The sequence below is a fragment of the Cetorhinus maximus genome, chromosome 19, assembly GCF_964194155.1.
Source record: "Cetorhinus maximus chromosome 19, sCetMax3.hap1.1, whole genome shotgun sequence".
Taxonomy (NCBI): Eukaryota; Metazoa; Chordata; class Chondrichthyes; order Lamniformes; family Cetorhinidae; genus Cetorhinus; species Cetorhinus maximus.
This window is the reverse complement of record NC_135897.1, coordinates 18,398,582-18,415,841: the sequence shown is the minus strand read 5'-3', so window position 1 is coordinate 18,415,841 and position 17,260 is coordinate 18,398,582. Positions and strand designations below refer to the sequence as shown.

Here is a 17,260-nt window from a genome sequence, read left to right as displayed (position 1 = left end):
TGTGGTCAGTGTCTACAGTGAAGTGCTTTCTGAACAGGAGGTGTGAAACCTGGTTATGCAAAAGGCCATGCCAAGGTCTCAATATTGGAATATTTAGCCTGGGTCTGTGACAAACTCTTCCAAGTGAAGTCAATTGACTTCCTTTCCTGCAGGATGCATGCACTCAATTCCTTCTGGGACATGTTGTATTCCAAAATGGTTTCATGACGGTATTGCAGTATGCTATCCTGATTCAATAATTCTGATTTGAAAGACTCAAAACACTTGCTGGTGTTCTTCCTGCCACAAGTAGGCTGTATCTTTGTGCAGAAGTTCTCTAAGCAGAGATGCTCACTCAACAAAATTAGCGACTTATTGGGCCAAAAAAGTTGAGCAACCAGAGGCACTATTGTAATTCCTCTTGGCCCTGGAGATTTGGCATGGCTCTGACATCCTCTATTTTGTGTCAGTCTGGGCATACTCCTGTGTTGGAGTATATCAGCACAAAGAAGCTGATGTGCCCAACGTTGAACTGGCACTTCTCGCTATTAAATATGAGGCCCCCATTATGAGCAGCCAGCATTAGCAAATGCAAGTTTTGGCTGTGCTCTGTCTTGGTCCACCCCATCACTGCAATGTCATTGGCTATACAAATACAGCCTGGGACATTTTCTTTTATTCTGTCCACATATTGTTTGGAGCACATCTTGGCTGACGCACAGTCTGAAACAGTATTGCCTGAACGGCATTCTAAATGTTGTGAGTAGTCGAAAGTCTTTGGCTAAATGGACAGACCAATAGCCCTGGTTTCATCAAGCTTTGAAAAACACTTAGCAAGAATAACCAAAGAACAAAAGAACAAAGAAAAGTACAGCACAGGAACAGGCCTTCGGCCCTCCAAGCCTGCGCCGATCATATTGCCCGTCAACTAAAACATTTTGCACTTCCGGGGTCCGTATCCCTCTATTCCCATCCTATTCATGTATTTGTCAAGCTGCCTCTTAAACACCACTATCGTACCTGCTTCCACCATCTCCCCTGGCAGCGAATTCCAGACACTCACTACCCTCTGCATAAAAAACTTGTCCCGCACATCTCCTCTAAAGTTTTCTCCTCTCATCTTAAATCTATGTCCCCGAGAAATTGACTCTTCCACCCCTGGGAAAAAGCTTCTGACTATCTACTCTGTCCATGCCACTTATAATTTTGTAAACTTCTATCAAGTCACCCCTCAATCTCCGTCGCTCTAGTGAGAACAATCCGAGTTTCTCCAACCTCTCCTCATAGCTAATAACCTCCAGACCAGGCAGCATCCTGGTAAACCTCCTCTGCACCCTCTCCAACGCCTCCATATCCTTCTGGTAATGTGGAGACCAGAATTGCACGCAATATTCCAAGTGTGGCCTAACCAAGGTTCTATACAGCTGCAGCATGACTTCCCAGCTTTTATACTCAATACCCCTGCCGATGAAGGCAAGCATGCCATATGCCTTCCTGACTACCTTATCCACCTGCATTGCCACTTTCAGTGACCTGTGGACCTGTACACCCAGATCCCTCTGCCTGTCGATGCACTTAAGGGTTCTGCCATTTACTGTATAATTCCTACTGTCCCTGAGTGGGCCTACCCTTTCCCTGGCTACTCTCTTGCTTTTTACATATGTATAAAAAGCCTTGGGATTTTCCTTAATCCTGGTTGCCAATGACTTTTCATGACCCCTTTTAGCCCTCCTGACTCCTTGCTTAAGTTTCTTCCTACTTTCTTTATATTCTCCACGGGCTTCATCTGTTCCCAGCGTTCTAGCCCTTACGAATGCTTCCCTTTTCTTTTTGACTAACCTCACAATATCCTTCGTTATCCAAGGGTTCAGCTCCTCAAAGGTCAGGATCTTATGCAGACATCACTTGAGGGCCAAGTTCAACCATCATGGGTCTAAGCAACCATCATGGGCCTAAGATTACCATCCTTTTTTGAAACACGCGGGTGATGGAGCTGCACCAATCGGTGCACTTGGCAGATTGTGTTCCACTTTGAGCTTCTCTTGAACGTACATGCTGCATTTCCTTGGAGCATCGATAGTAAGAACTGCATCCTCCCTTATATGCAACATGGCATCTCCCTTGAAGTCACCAACTGCATCAAAACTTGTCTGAATAGAGCCATTTCAGGTCTCTAACCAACTCAATGCACTCTGTGCTGCAACCTTCCACACCTTTTGGTGCGATGCTGACCTCATGTATTGTGATGATCTGTAAATCTGAAAGTCCTGTTACAACTGGTCCGACTGTGTCTACAACATAAAACATTTGTGGCACCTATTCCGACTTTCCACAGCTGCAAAGCAAGGTTAGCGTTCCAATGCACTTCATCGGCGAGCCATTGTAAGCTTAGTTGTGGTGGGTTGTATCGTAGATTCCCATTTCTCTACATACATAACCTTCTACATATGGCAAGGCATTAGCACTTGCTCTCATATTGATTTTGACCTTAGGCGAATGCTTACCATTCTTCTGCGGACATACAATCCTAATCATAGTGATTGTATAATAGCATTAACAAGTCGATATACATCGACATGTTTGTTCAACCCGTATCTGAACATGGTTCTTGTTCAGATCCTCTTCACGTTTTGCTTCCTTGACAACCTGGTGTACCTTCTTAGATTTCTGTTGTGTGCTAGCATACTTTTGGCTGCGGTTGCCGCTGTGCCTTGCACACTTTTGCTCTGTGCGTGACTTGTCACCATTTTTTAGATGCATGCTCTGAGCTTGGCTTCCTGCACTGTCTTGCCACTGCCCACGTACAGCACATACTTAAGATAGGTTCTGGTATGCTGGAAGTTGCGAATTGCATGAGTCAGGCCACATTTCCACAAGGCTTAGCATACTTCTGAGTCTTGGTTATCATAACAATTTTTGTAGCCTTCCCCAGCACTTATAACTGTTGGCGTCCAGCCACTATGGCTTCAAATTTCCTTCCAGCGTAAAGTAATGCATTGGTGGTGTACATTTTCTTCTTCTCAGGAGGAGTTTTTGAAAAGCCTGTAATGGGATAGACACGATGACTAGTTCCAAGATCCATTTTGACTCATCTTGTCATTGCTGGTATGTCATTGGCTCTAACTTATGGATCGGGAAGTTGACCTCTACTGTTGCGATCCAGACCAGGCCCCCAAATTTTGTTACAGTCCCAGATGAGACCCCAAAATTTATTATGATCCGGTTAGTAACCTTTTCCAGTAAACGTTTTTTTTGTTAAATTGGACGAAATTTGAAATCCCAGTTGCTCACTAAGAAACTAAAGCCACAAAATTCCACTGTTCTAAACAAAAAGAAGAAATTCGCTATACAAAAAAATCAACACTCCATTTTATATGCTAACGTACAGAATTAACATGAAGTAAACATGAATTAACACGAAAGCTGTGGTTGAACACACCACAAATTGCACAATAAATGATAAACACAATCCAAGACCAGTTCACTGAATCTCTCAGCAACCCACCCAGGCATCAGTGCGTCACAAAAAGTCTATAATCCTAGCGTCACACTGGCATTGAAATTCATATACCACATTACTCATTTGTGTGATAGGCAGAACGTCTTTCTGGCTCGACAGCAGCATCCTGTTAGTGGCGAATACCACTCGTGTTGATACTGCATAGTAGCTAGCTTCACCTGTTGCTCAAAGTTTTGAGATACCTTGCCCTTCCAGGGTAATCTGAGGTAGACTGGTACTTTTCAGGTCTGAAAGTGATGGCCTTAGGCCCGTTCACGAGTTTGCGTGATATACAGCGCAAAATTCTTATCAGGGTAGCCATTATCCCGCAGGATGCCTTTGATGTGCCCTATTTCAGCATCAAGCTTCCATGCTGTGCAAATGGCTCGGGCCCTATTTACAAGGTTGCCGATAAGGCCAATCTTATATGTGTATGGAACTGTAAGAACCATATGAACAAGGAGTAGGCCCTTCAGCCCCTCGAGCCTGCTGTGCCATTTAATAAGATCATGGCTGATCTGACAGTAACCTGATATCTGCATCTACCTACCTACCCGATAACTTATCGCCCCCTTGCTTACCAAGGATCTATCCACTTCTGCCTTAAAGATATTCAAAGACTCTGCTTCCATCACCTTTTAAGGAAGAGTTCCAAAGACTTATGACCCTCAGAAAAAGTTTCAACTCATCTCTGTTTTAAATGGGCAACTCCTTATTTTTAAACAGTGACTTTTAGTTCTGGACTTTTCCACAAGAAGAAACATCCTTTCGACATCCACTCTGTCAAGATCCCTCAGGATCTGATATGTTTCAATCAAGTCACCTCTTACTCATCTAAACTCCAGTGGATACAAGCCTTGTCTGTCCAACCTTTCCTCATAAGGCAACCCACCCATTCCAGGTATTAGTCTGGAAAACCTTCTCTGAACTGATTCCAACGCATTTACATCCTTCCTTAAATAAGATGACCAATACCGTACATAGTACTCCAAATGTGGTCTCACTTGGGTTCTGTGTAACTGAAGCATAACCTCCCTTTTTCTGTATTCAATTCCCCTCGCAATAAATTATAACATTCTATTAGCGTTCCTAGTTACATGCTATACTTGCACACTAACCTTTTGTGATTCATGCACTTGGACACCCCGAAACCTCTGAATCTCAGAACTCTGCCATTTAGATAATATACTTCTCTTTTAATCTTCTTGCCAAAATGAACAATTTCATTTTTTCCCACATTATACTCCATTTGCCAGATCTTAGCCCACTCACTTAACCTACCTATATATTTTTGTAGCCTCCTTATGTCCTCTTCACGACTTACTTTCCTACCTATGTTTGTGTCATCAGCAAACTTGGCAACCATCCCTTCATCCAAGTCATTTATATAAATTGTAAATAATTGAATCCCCAGCACTGATCCTTATGGCACACCACCCGTTACATCTTGCCAACCTGAAAAAGACCCATTTATACCTACTCTCTGCTTCCTGTTAGCCAGCCAATCGTCTATCCATGCCCCTATGCCATGAAATTTTATTTTCCGCAATAACCTTTGACGTGACACTTTATCAAATGCCTTCTGGAAATCTAAGTGCAGTATATCTACCAGTCCCCCTTTATCCACAGCACGTTACTTCCTCAAAGAACTCCAATAAGTTGGTTAAATCCCAACACGTATATTGACTAGTGAAGGTAGGCTTGTGGTAGACCGTGGTAGATTTTTCAACTAGTACGTCAAGGAAAGGGGGTTCATTTGACTGCACCAATTCATAGGTGAATTTAAGCACAGGATGGAGCCCATTAAAACATGTAAGGAAATTGCTACACGCAGCTGCGGATTTAAATATAGTAAACATATCATCCACACATTGGAAATATGCGAGGGGTAGGAGTTTAGGTATCATTCTGTTGAAGACACGTTTCTCATGGAACCCAACAAAGATGTTTGCGGGAGCTGGGCCTAGAGAGGATCCCATGGCAAACCATCCATTTGGGTACACATGGTGTCATTAAAACTGAACTCAACTGTGCGAGTTGCTGAGTTCATAAGTTCAGCTGATTCACACAATGGTGGTGGGTCTAGATTGCAATGTATTGCAATGGTGAAACCACATCTGGAGTACTGTGTATAGCTTTAGTCTCCTTATTGAAGAAAGGATATAAACGTGTTAAAAAGTTAGAGAAGGTTCACTCAACTGATACCTGGATGGTGGGGGGGGCGGGGTGGTGGGGGGCGGGGGGGAGGCAAGGTTGCCTTATGAGGAAAGGTATCCATTAGAAGTTAGAAGGTTGAGAGGTAATCTTATTGAAACATATAAGATCCTGAGGGGACTTGACAGGGTGGATGTTTTAAGAATGTTTCTCGCTTGTGGGAGAGACTAGAACTCGGGGACACAGTTCAAAAATAAGGGGTCTCCCATTTAAGATGGAGATGAGAAGAAATTTTTTCTCTCAGAGGGTCATGAGACTTTGGACCTCTCTTCCCTAGAGAGTGATGGAGGCAGGGTCATTGAATATTTTTAAGGCAGAGGTAGATAGATTGTTGACTAACAAGGGGCTGAAAAGTTATTGGGAATAGGTGGGAATGTGGAGTTGATACCACAATCGGATCAGCCATGATCTTGTTGAATAGCAGAGCAGGCTCGAGGTGCTAAATGGCCTACTCCTGCTCCTAATTCATATGTTTTCCTGTTATAGGCACAATATTTCCACAGGGTTTTTTTTTTTGGACTGTCTTCTGTACAGGATAGTTTCTTTTTTTTAGGCTCTTTTTTTCTGGACTGCTGCAGCTACAACTCCCCAGGTGTCACTGTGGGGTCATTTCTGAGCTTTCAGAGTAAGCCTTGCCCATGGTGCAGGAATCCACAAGCAGCAATGACGGTGTGCTCCTGCTTCCAATTTCTGCCAGAACAGTCAAAGACACCAATCCTGTAGCTATTAACGTGCCCCCCGACCATCGATCTGGCTGCCATGTAAGTTGCTGTACTCCCACAGTTTGTAACCTCCCAGGGTCCTGTCTGTGGTGGAGTCTTTTGCACTGTTAATGCTTGAGCTATCTTCAGCCAGTCCAGGTAAGCAGCCAGCACTCCTATTGTGCTTGGTGATCAGAATTCCTCCAGCTCTGTCACTCTGTAGTACATGGTGAACTTCAAAATATCGCAATTTTGCTCCTTTAGCTTGTGACTGATCTAGGAGTCACAGGAATACAAACAATATACAACAAATAAATAGGTTCTTTATTGTAACTTGAACTGGAGCATCTACACACCCATGAGTACAGGAGCATGTTTACTCTATTGGTCTACACCCACAATTCCCAAGTCACAGGAGATGTGATATCACTTCCTTCAGTGACTCCCCACTTACAGTCCCTTAAAGTGATCCCATCACAACTGGTAAAAGACCAAAGTGGAGCATAATTGTTCAACAGCTTGAATTTTACTCACTCATTCACTTTTCCAGAATCGTTTCATCCAATTCAGGGTTGCTGGGAGTCAGAGCCTATCCCGACAGGCAATGGGTGCTAGGTGGGGTACACCCAGGAAGGGACACCGGTCCATCACAGGGCACGCACACATATACACACATGCACACATGCACGCACGCACACACACACACACACACACACACAGAATATCTCAAAATAAAAACTATTTTCTTTACTATTATGGTTAACTAGGTCCTTTGCAGTTTTGTATCTTAGATGTCCCACGAGGCTACTCACATGACATTAGATTATTGCAACTGATGCACAATGTAGTTTTTGCCAGGATGGAGGCACATCCCTTTAAGACCAAAGTGTAATTGTTAAGATTGTTTGGTCAATGAATTGATATTGCAGTTTGGTACGTGCTTGTTAGTTTCAAGCTGGAGGTTATATGTGCAAAGGCTGTTTTGCACCCATAATACATATAGCATCAGAAGCAGGGCTTGTGTGCACATGTCGACATACCGTTTATTATAAAGTAAAAAATAGATTTCTTTGCTTTTCCCAAACTTCAGATTACACCAAGATATCATCTGTTCCTCCACAATGCCATCTAGTGGCAGCTACCTGATACATCAAGAATAATACTGACAGTAAAGAACAGACACCACAAATCAATAGCTGTAGGTTCACTGCTCAATTATTTTTTTCTTCAATCGCTCTGCATATAATGAAACATCAGGCACCGGACCTTTATCTGTGATAATCATAGCTTGTCAATCAAGTTATCATCGATCTTATATAGATAAAATGAAGCATCTTTTTTTTTGCCTAGTGTTTTAGAAATTGACGATCATACTTAAAACAGTCGACAGTCTAAGAAATTCACATAGCTCCAGTTCCTGTACACACCATGTAGGGACAGGCTCAGACAAAAGCAAAATACTGCAGATTCTGCAAACCTAAAATAAAAATAGAAAATGCTGGAAATGTTCAGCAGCTCAGGCAGTATCCATGGAGAGAGAAACGAAGTTAACATTTCAGGTCAGTAACCCTTTCATCTGATAGGATAGGAAAAGTACATGATATTCAGAGACTTGGGGAGGGGAAAGGAGGAATACATTTTTTGTTGCAACCTCAACTGAAGCCCAAGTTCATTACCTTCCTGAAGAACATCTTTGAAAGTGACCCTCTCTCTGGAGATTGCAATGTCCTTTACTCTGGCCTTTGCCTCCGCTAGTGTAACACTTTTGAGGTCATTCTTTTCTATCCGCAGTGTTGGGTAACCTGCAGAGAAAACAAAGAGTAAAGCATATCACCAACATCCTATATTAAGTTATATGCTGCATTCAAAATTCACAGGATGTTTAACTGTAGGATGAATGAGATGAGAATTTACGGCAAGAGAAATAGCTAGAGAAGAGAGAGAGCAACAGGTGATAAAGGAGGAGAGCATCAAGGAAAATGAAAACATGGGATTACATTAGAAAAGAAGTGGAACTGGCCTTGTTTTATAGGGTAAAATTCAGATTTCCAGAGTCATGGTAGTAGCCAACATCACACAGGAAATTATTACATGTTCAGCTAATTGTGAAAGTAGAGTAGAGTGCGAGAGGAGGACTTTGGGACAGGCAGTCAGCAGCATCTAGAGGAGAGTGCGAGAGGAGGATCCTGGGACAGGCAGCCAGCAGCACCTAGAGGAGAGTGCGAGAGAAGCACCCTGGGACAGGCAGTCAGTAGCAGCTAGAGGAGAGTGTGAGTGGAAGACCCTGGGACAGACTGTAGGGAGGATGAGCAAACTGACCATAGCACCGTGGTAGAGGGAGCCATTCAAGTGGGAGGAGAAAAGAGAAATGTAGTTGTAATCGGGGATAGTATAGTTAGGGGAATAGATACTGTTCTCTGTAGCTAGGATCAAGAGTCCCGAAGGCTGTGTTGCCTACCCGGTGCCAGGTTTAAGGACATCTCATCTGGGCTACAGAGGAACTTGGAGTTGGAGGGGAAAGGTCCAGTTGTTGGTCCATGTAGGTACCAACGATATAGGTAGAAGAAGGAAAGAGGTTCTGCTGAGGGAATATGAGCAGCTAGGGTTTAAATTAAAAAGCAGAACCAAAAAGGTTAATAATCTCAGGATTACTACCTGAGCCACAAGCTAATTGGCACAGGCTCAATAAGATTAAAGAGGTAAATGTGTGGCTCAAAGATTGGTGTGAGAGAAGTGGGTTCGAATTCATGGGACATTGGCACCAGTACTGGGGAAAGAGGGAGCTATTCTGTTCGGACGGGCTCCACTTGAATCATGCTGGGGCCAGTGTCCTGGCGAATCGCATAATTAGGGTTGTAGATAGGGCTTTAAACTAAATAGTGGGGGGGAGGGTTCAGTTGCATGGAAATATAAAAAAATCAAAGTTTAAGGAGAGAGTAAGAGTGCAGGTTAGTGACAAGGCTGATTGCTATCAAAAAGTGAAAGGAAGGGACAGAGTGTGTGAACACTATATTGCACCAAAGAATCATATAAGAGTAGGGAAAATTGACAATAGGGCAAACTTAAAGGCTTTGTATCTGAATGTACACAGCATTCGGAATAAAACTAATGAGTTAACAGCGCAAATAGAGATAAATAGGTATGATTTGGTGGCCATTACTGAGGTGTGGTTACAGGGAGAACAGATTTGAGAGTTGAATATCCAAGGGTACTCAGTGTTTCGGAAGGATAGGCAGGAAAGAAAAGGAGGTGGTGTAGCTTTGTTAGTAAAGGAAGAGATCAGTGCTGTAGTGAGGAATGATATAGGCACTGGAGAGCAAGACGTAGAGTCAGTCTGGGTAGAAATAAGAAATAGCAAGGGAAAGAAGTCCCTGGTGGGGTTAATCTATAGCTCCCCAAACAGTAGTTTAGCAGTAGGGCACAGTATAAACCAGGAAATACTGGGAGTACGTAAGAAAGGCACGGCAATAATCATGGGTGATTTTAATATGCATATAGACTGGACTAATCAAATTGGCAAGGGTAGCCTCAAGGGAGAGTTCATAGAGTGTATTAGAGATTGTTTCTTGGAGCAATATGTTGTGGAACCAACCGGGGGCAGGCTATTCTGGATTTGGCTTTGTGTAATGAGATGGAATTAATTAACGATCTCATAGTAAAGGATCCTCTAGAGAAGAGTGATTATAGCATGCTAGAATTTAAAGTTCAGTTTGAGAGCGAGAAACTTGAGTCCCACACTAGTGTTCTGGAGTTAAACAAAGGTAAATACATAGGCATGAGGGCAGATTTGACCCTAGTAGACTGGGCAGGAAGACTACAAGGCAGGATAGTTGATGAACAATGGCAGATATTTAAGCAGATATTCAATGCCTCCCAAGTAAAATATATCCCAATGAGGAAGAAAGATGATAAGAGGGGGAAAAGCATCCATGGCTAAGCAAGGAAGTTAAAGATAACTTAAAGGCAAAAACTAAGGCATACCAAATTGCAAAGGTCAGTGGCAGACTGGAAGATTGGGAAACTTTTAAAGATCAACAAAGGGTTACTAAAAAAATAATAAAAAGAGCAAAGGTAAATTATGAAAGAAAACTAGCGCAAAATGTAAAAACTGATAGCAAATGCTTCTACAAGTATATAAAAGGAAAGAGAGTAGCTAAAATGAATGTTGGTCCCTTGGAGGATGAGACTGGGGAGTTATTAGTGGGGAATGTAGAAATGGCCGAGACGCTTAATCAATATTTTGCCTCAGTTTTCACAGTGGAGGACACTAGTACCACCCCAATAGTAACAGGTAGTGAGTGCAGAGGGTACAGAGAAGGAGGAACTTAGAACAATCACCATCACTAGAGAAAAAGTACTGAGCAAACTATTGGGATTAAAAGGTGACAAGTCCCCAGGACCTGATGGCTTACATCCCAGGGTCTTAAAGGAAGTGGCAGCGGAGATAGTGGATGCATTGGCTATAATATTCCAAAATTCCCTGGATTCTGGAAAGGTTCCAGTGGATTTGAAAAATGGTAATATAACGCCCTTATTCAAAAAGGGGGAAGGCAGAAAGTAGGAAACTATAGACCAGTTAATTTAACCTCTGTCGTTGGTAAATTGTTGGAATCCATTATTAAGGAAGTAGTAATGGGGCATTTGGAAAGTCAAAATGCAATCCATCAGTCAGCATGGTTTTATGAAGGGTAAATTGTGTTTGACTAATTTGCTAGAGCTCTTTGAAGATGTGACAAGCAAAATGGATAATGGGGATCCTGTAGATGTAGTATATCTGGACTTCCAGAAGGCCATTGATAAGGTGCCGCACAAAAGATTAATACACAAGATAAGGTCACGCGGAGTTAGGGGTAATATATTAGCTTGGATAGAGGATTGGCTAACCAACAAAAAGCGGAGAGTGGGCATAAATGGGTCTTTTTCTGGATGGCAAGCTGTAACTAGTGGGGTGCCACAGGGTTCGGTCCTTGGGCCCCAACTATTTACAATCTATATTAATGACTTGGATTCAGGGATAGAAGGTACTATAGCTAAATTTGCAGATGACACCAAAATAGGTGGGAAAGTAAGTTGCAATGGAGAAATAAGAAATTTACAAATGGATATGGACAGGTTAGGTGAATGGGCCAAAATCTGGCAGATGGATTTTAATGTGGATAAGTGTGAGGTTATCCATTTTGGTCGAAAGAATAAAAAGGCGACTTATTATTTAAATGGAGAGAAACTTCAGAATGCTTCGGTGCAGAGGGACCTGGGTGTCCCCTTGCATGAATCGCTGAAGCTAGTCTGCAGGTACAGCAGGTAATAAGGAAGGCAAATGGAATTTTGGCACTTATTGCTAAAGGAATAGAGTATAAAAATAGGGAAGTGTTGTTGCAACTGTACAAGGCATTAGTGAGACTACACCTGGAGTACTGTGCACAGTTTTGGTCCCCTCACTTGAGGAAGGATGTAGTTGCATTGGAGGCGGTTCAGAGGAGGTTCTAGATTAATTTCAGAGATGCTGGGCTTGTCTTATGAGGAGAGATTGAGTGGTTTAGGCCTATACTCGCTACAGTTTAGAAGGATGAGAGGAGATGTAATTGAGGTATATAAGATGCTAAAGGGTATGGACAAAGTAGACGTGGAGCGGATGTTTCCCCTTGTGGGGCATTCTATAACGAAAGGCCATGGTTTTAGGCTAAGGGGTGATAGATTTAAATCAGAGATGAGGAGGAATTACTTTTCTCAAAGGGTCGTGAATCTGTGCAATTCATTCCCTCAGAGTGCAGTGGACGCCGGGACGCTGAATAAATTTGAGGAGATAGACAGACTTTTAATTAGTAACGGGTCGACAGGTTATGTGGAGAGGGCGGTAAATTGGAGTTGAGGCCGAAATGAGATCAGCCATGATCATAATGAATGGCAGGGCAGGCCCAAGGGGTTGAATTGCCTACTCCTGCTCCTAGTTCTTATGTTCTAGACAAGTCTGCCAATTTTTAGATGAAAATTAACAAATTAAAAACAATCAATATATAAATTGAAGACATCAACAATATATCATAAACAATTTTATCCAAATGGTTAAAGTGAGCAATATTTTAGACATGTCAAACTGATGATGCTTTATAATCCATTCACAATTTCCAGTAACAAGTGCTGCAAGTCCACATCTTTTTTTAGTGAGAGCTCCTGTATTGAGTGCAAATGTAGTGAAGTTATGCTGAAACTTCATAAAGCTCTGGTTAGGCTAACTAAACCAGAGCTGTGTGTCAGTCCTAGTCACCACACTTTAGGAAGGATGTGAGGGTCCTTGAGAGGGTGCAGAGGAGATTTACTAGAATAGTTCCAAGGATGGGGGATTTTAGTTGCGAGGTTAGGTTCAAGAAGTTGGGTTTGTTCTCCTTGGAGTAAAGGAGGCAGAGAAGATTGGATAGAGGTGTACAAAAGTATGACATTAGATAAGATAGACAAAGAAATGCTGCTCCCATCAGCTGATGGCACAAGGATGCGAGTATAAGGTGTTGGGCAGGAGATGTAAGGTGGAATGTTAAGAGAAATCTTTTTACATGCAGCGAGTGGTAATGACCTGGAACTTGCTGCTATGGGGGTGGCGGAAGCAATGAAAAGCACTGATATCAAAAGAAACTGGATGGACACTTGAGGGGAATGGGACTGACTGGATTGCTGTACAGAAAGCCAGCATGGACTCGATGGGTGGAAAAGCCTGTTTCTGTGCTGTAATGACTCAATGACTCTTATGTATATATTTGAATAGTTCCAAATTCAAGTGCATTTCTTTATTACCTGAAAGTATAAGCAAGTGAATGACAAACACTTGAAATGGAGATTTATAGCATATAGATAATAACTGAGCCCTCCTCTCTCAGTGACAATGCTGGTTAGTCATTGCGCTGTGGTCTTACAGCTTCATTATTGCAGATTCCAAGAGTACTTTACACTAGATCTGAACATGAATGCATTGAAAGCAGAATTAACTTCTGATTCAAGTAAATGCATGAGATACACCGAGACTATGTCTCTTTAATAAATAGCAAAATTCCAGTATCCTATTTCACTACTGTAACCAAATGAAATCCCAGCACTATTATCATGATACTATTCATTTACTGCAATAAATAAGTTCAGCGAAGGCAGAGCAGCCTCTTTATCACTCAACACTGTCATTAACTCTTTCAATCAGCTATCTCAGGATTGCAACACCGATTGGTCCTGTAACACAAACCTGTTCGCGCTGCACCAACATCAATTGTTCATTGGGAAACACTGAGCCTCAGAACCCAGAAGGTCCGATCGATGGCCTGTACTGTATTAAGTTGGTATCAGCCAGCGGAGTAGTGGCTTTCTAGAATCATGCCGCTCTGGGATAACGTGCCATTGCCAATCGGTATTCCTCATTATTAGCAAAACAAGAATTGAGACTGAAAAAAGACTATAAAAATAGTGAAAATTTGTGTTTCTAGTTGATGTTTGGGTGTGAATATGACTTGGGGAGAAAAATAAATACAATTGCATGAAGTGAGCGCAGCACATGTGGGGTTGGGGATGAGGTAGGGCACGGGAGGGCGCATGCGCGCAGGGGAGAGGGTTATGGAAGAGAGTGCGAGTGTGAAAGAGAGAGAGGGTGACATTGAGAGTGAGAGAGAGAGGGGGGGAGCGAGTGAGAAGCGAACGTGTGTGAAGGTGACAGAGAGGATCAGATCAGATCAGTCTCTGAGGGCCCCGATTGCCATTTAGCTCAATGGTCGGCATGCCTAAATTTACTTGAGTAAATTATCAGTCGGCACTATTACCCATGACTTGTGAGTTTGAGCCTACTGCACAGAAGAAATTAACAAGAATGAAGGTTGGGTATTTAAGGATATTTGAAATCGGAGCATGAATAGGTTATTCGGCCCTTCGAGTCTACTTCACCATTCAATAAGATCATGGCTGCTCTTCCACCTCAACTACACCTTCAGCACTAGCCTCCATATCCTTTAATTCCCTTAGCATCCTAAAATCTTCAATCTCTGTCTTGAATATACTCAACAGCTGACCATCCACTGCTCTCTGGGATAGAGGATTGATATGATTCACAACCCTCAGTGAAATTCTTCTCATCCAAATCCAAAAGAGCCAACTCCTTATTCCAAGACTGCGATCCTTAGTTTAGACTCTCCATCCAGGTAAACTCATCCTCCCAGTAACTTTTTAAAAATTCATTCATGGGTCTGGGTGTCATTAACCAGGCCAGCATTTATTGCCCATCTCTGATTGCCCTTGAGAAGGTGGTGGCGAGCTGTCTTCTTGAACCGCTGCAGTCCATGTGCTGCAGGAACACCCAGTGTTAGGAAGGATAGTACGTATCTTGTAAAGCCCCTTAAGAATTTTAAATGTTTCAGTGAGATCGACTCACTCTTCTAAATTCGAGAAAATATTATTCCAGTCTACTTAACCTCTCCTTATCCCAGCAGTCAGCCTAGTGAACCTTTGTTACACTCCCTCAAAGGCTAGTATATCCTTCCTCAGGTAAGGAGACCAAAACTGTACACAGTACTGTAGGTGTGACCTCATCAAGGCAGTGTAAAATTACAATAAAACTTTTTCACTCTTAATACTCCAGTACATTTGTAATAAAGGCCAACATTCCTTTTCCTTAATAGTTTGCTGCAACAAAATATTAGTATGCTTGGAATCCTACAGCGAAGAAAGTGGTCTTTCGGCCCATCATGCCTGCGCCAGCTCTTTGAAAGAGCTATCCAATTCGTCCAGGCCTCCAGCTCTTCTCCCCCCATAACCCCAACCAACCTTGATTCTGCCCAAGCATATTATGACCTCTTAAGTGCTCTGTTACCATGTCCCTGATAACAGATCCTAGCACTTTCCCTAGTAATGACGACAGGCTAACCGGCCTATAGTTCCCCGTTTTCTTTCTCTCTTTTTGCTTGAATAGTAGGGTTACATTAGCGACCCTTCAAACCATGGGGATCATTCTAGAAGAGAGGAAATTCTGGAACTTCAAAACTACTGTGCCCATTATCTCTGTAGTTGCCTCTTTTAAAACACTAGGATGCAGGCCATCAGGTCCAGGTGATTTATTGAGCAAGTCCCATTAATTTCTTTACTAATAATATCTCTCCACTAGAACCTTGGTTTTCTCATTATTTCTGGAATTTCTTCATCTTCTACTGTGAAGACAAATACAAAGTATTTGCTTAATGCCCCTGCCATTTCCTTATTCCCCATTATTATTTCTTCTGTCTCTGCCTGCACAAGACTCATATTTACTGTTGCTAATCTCTTCCCTTTTACATATCTATACAAACTTCTACTATCTGTGTCTCTTGCTAGTTTTTCATAATCTATTTTCTCTATCAATTTCTTGAAGATCCTTTGCTGAAATCTAAAACCCTTCCAATCACCAGGCTTATGGAATCTGAGTCTGTCTGAATGAACTACTGAAAATGCACCAATTCAAGTTGAATTGAATGTGGAACACAAAGAACAGCAACTTGGAACATGCTGTATAAAATTACACAATAAAATCTGTTCTACTGCACTGTAGCTCCTTTCAAAGCCATCATTGCAAACACTTTCCAGTTAAGGGGTCACATCAAGGGCACAATAAAAATAAAGCTTAAGATAGTTATATTCATGATTGCAAGATCTCATGTACGTCACATTATATTTCAGTGCAGGCCCTGGTTTGCCAATCATATACTATGCCACAGAGCTGTCGAAGATGAGTTTGTACCCACAAGCCTCGGGTGAGCGCCAGGAAGTCAGGAAAAAAATCTGTGGGTGAGTATAAAAATGACCCTGGGTTACTTTTGCACATACTGCAAAGTTTCAGCTAAGGAATCATGTTTAGCATATAGTACGTGTGGGAACCTCCGTTTGGAAGCAAAAGGATAGGAAATTTGGGGACAGAAATTTGGATTGTAAATAAATTAATGGTCAATGTATATTCATCACAATTTCAAGCGCTGAAATTAATATTCATCTGCTAAACCTTGGCTAATGAATTGTTAACAATAATTGTAGTAGGAAAAATAACAAACCCACTACTAATGGAGAAAATAGAAAAACACTTAGAAACCAAAAATATAGTAATCAATAGAATGAATTTCTAGCTTGACTAACCTCAATTAATTCTTTTAGAGGTAACAGAGGGTAATGTAGTAAATGTGATATATCTAGACTTTCAAGAGGCATAGCGTACCACGTAATAAACTGCTGACTAAAGTTAGAGCATGCAGAGTCAGGGGACAAGTAGCTGAATGGATAGCTAGCTGGCGGCAAGACAGAAAGACATGAATATGGGAAAAGGATAGCTATTCAGAGTGGCAGAAGGCAGGAAGTAGGTACCCACAAGGATCAGTGCTGAGACCACTGTTGTTCACAATTTAAATTAACAATTCAGACTTCAGGGTTAGACATGCAGTTTTAAAATTTGCAGATGACTCAAAATTAGAAGAGACTGTCGATACTAAAGGAGGACTGCAACAAATTACAAGACATTAATAAGCTTGCAAACTGGGCATATGATTGGCAAATGCATTTCAACTTAGGTAAGTGAGAGATATTACATTTGGTAGGCAAACTAAGGAGGTCACATATTCATTGGAAAATAAGAATCTAAATGGAGTAGAGGAGCAAAGGGATATAAGAGTACAAATGCACGCATCACCGATCAATAAGACCACAATAAAAGCAAACTGTGCATTAAGGTCTATTACTAGAGGTAGAATTGAAAACAAAGTAGGAGTTAACCTTGGTTAGACCAAACTTGAAGAATTCTGTATGCAGTTTTGGTCATCACATTATAAAAAGGATATAGTGGTACTGGAGTGTGCAAAAAGGATTTAAAAGAATGGTGCCTAAA

At 41.9% G+C, this 17,260-nt stretch overlaps 1 protein-coding gene across 4 annotated transcripts in view; it reads right to left on the bottom strand.

Annotated features, from left to right (window-relative positions):
* ryk (receptor like tyrosine kinase) overlaps positions 1-17,260 on the bottom strand; it is a 359,220-nt gene that overhangs the window by 166,824 nt on the left and 175,136 nt on the right. For all 4 annotated transcript variants that reach the window (XM_078563543.1, XM_078563545.1, XM_078563544.1 and 1 more), the window contains one exon: positions 8,070-8,195. In XM_078563543.1, the coding sequence (XP_078419669.1) occupies positions 8,070-8,195 (126 nt within the window). The remainder of the gene's footprint in view (positions 1-8,069; positions 8,196-17,260) is intronic.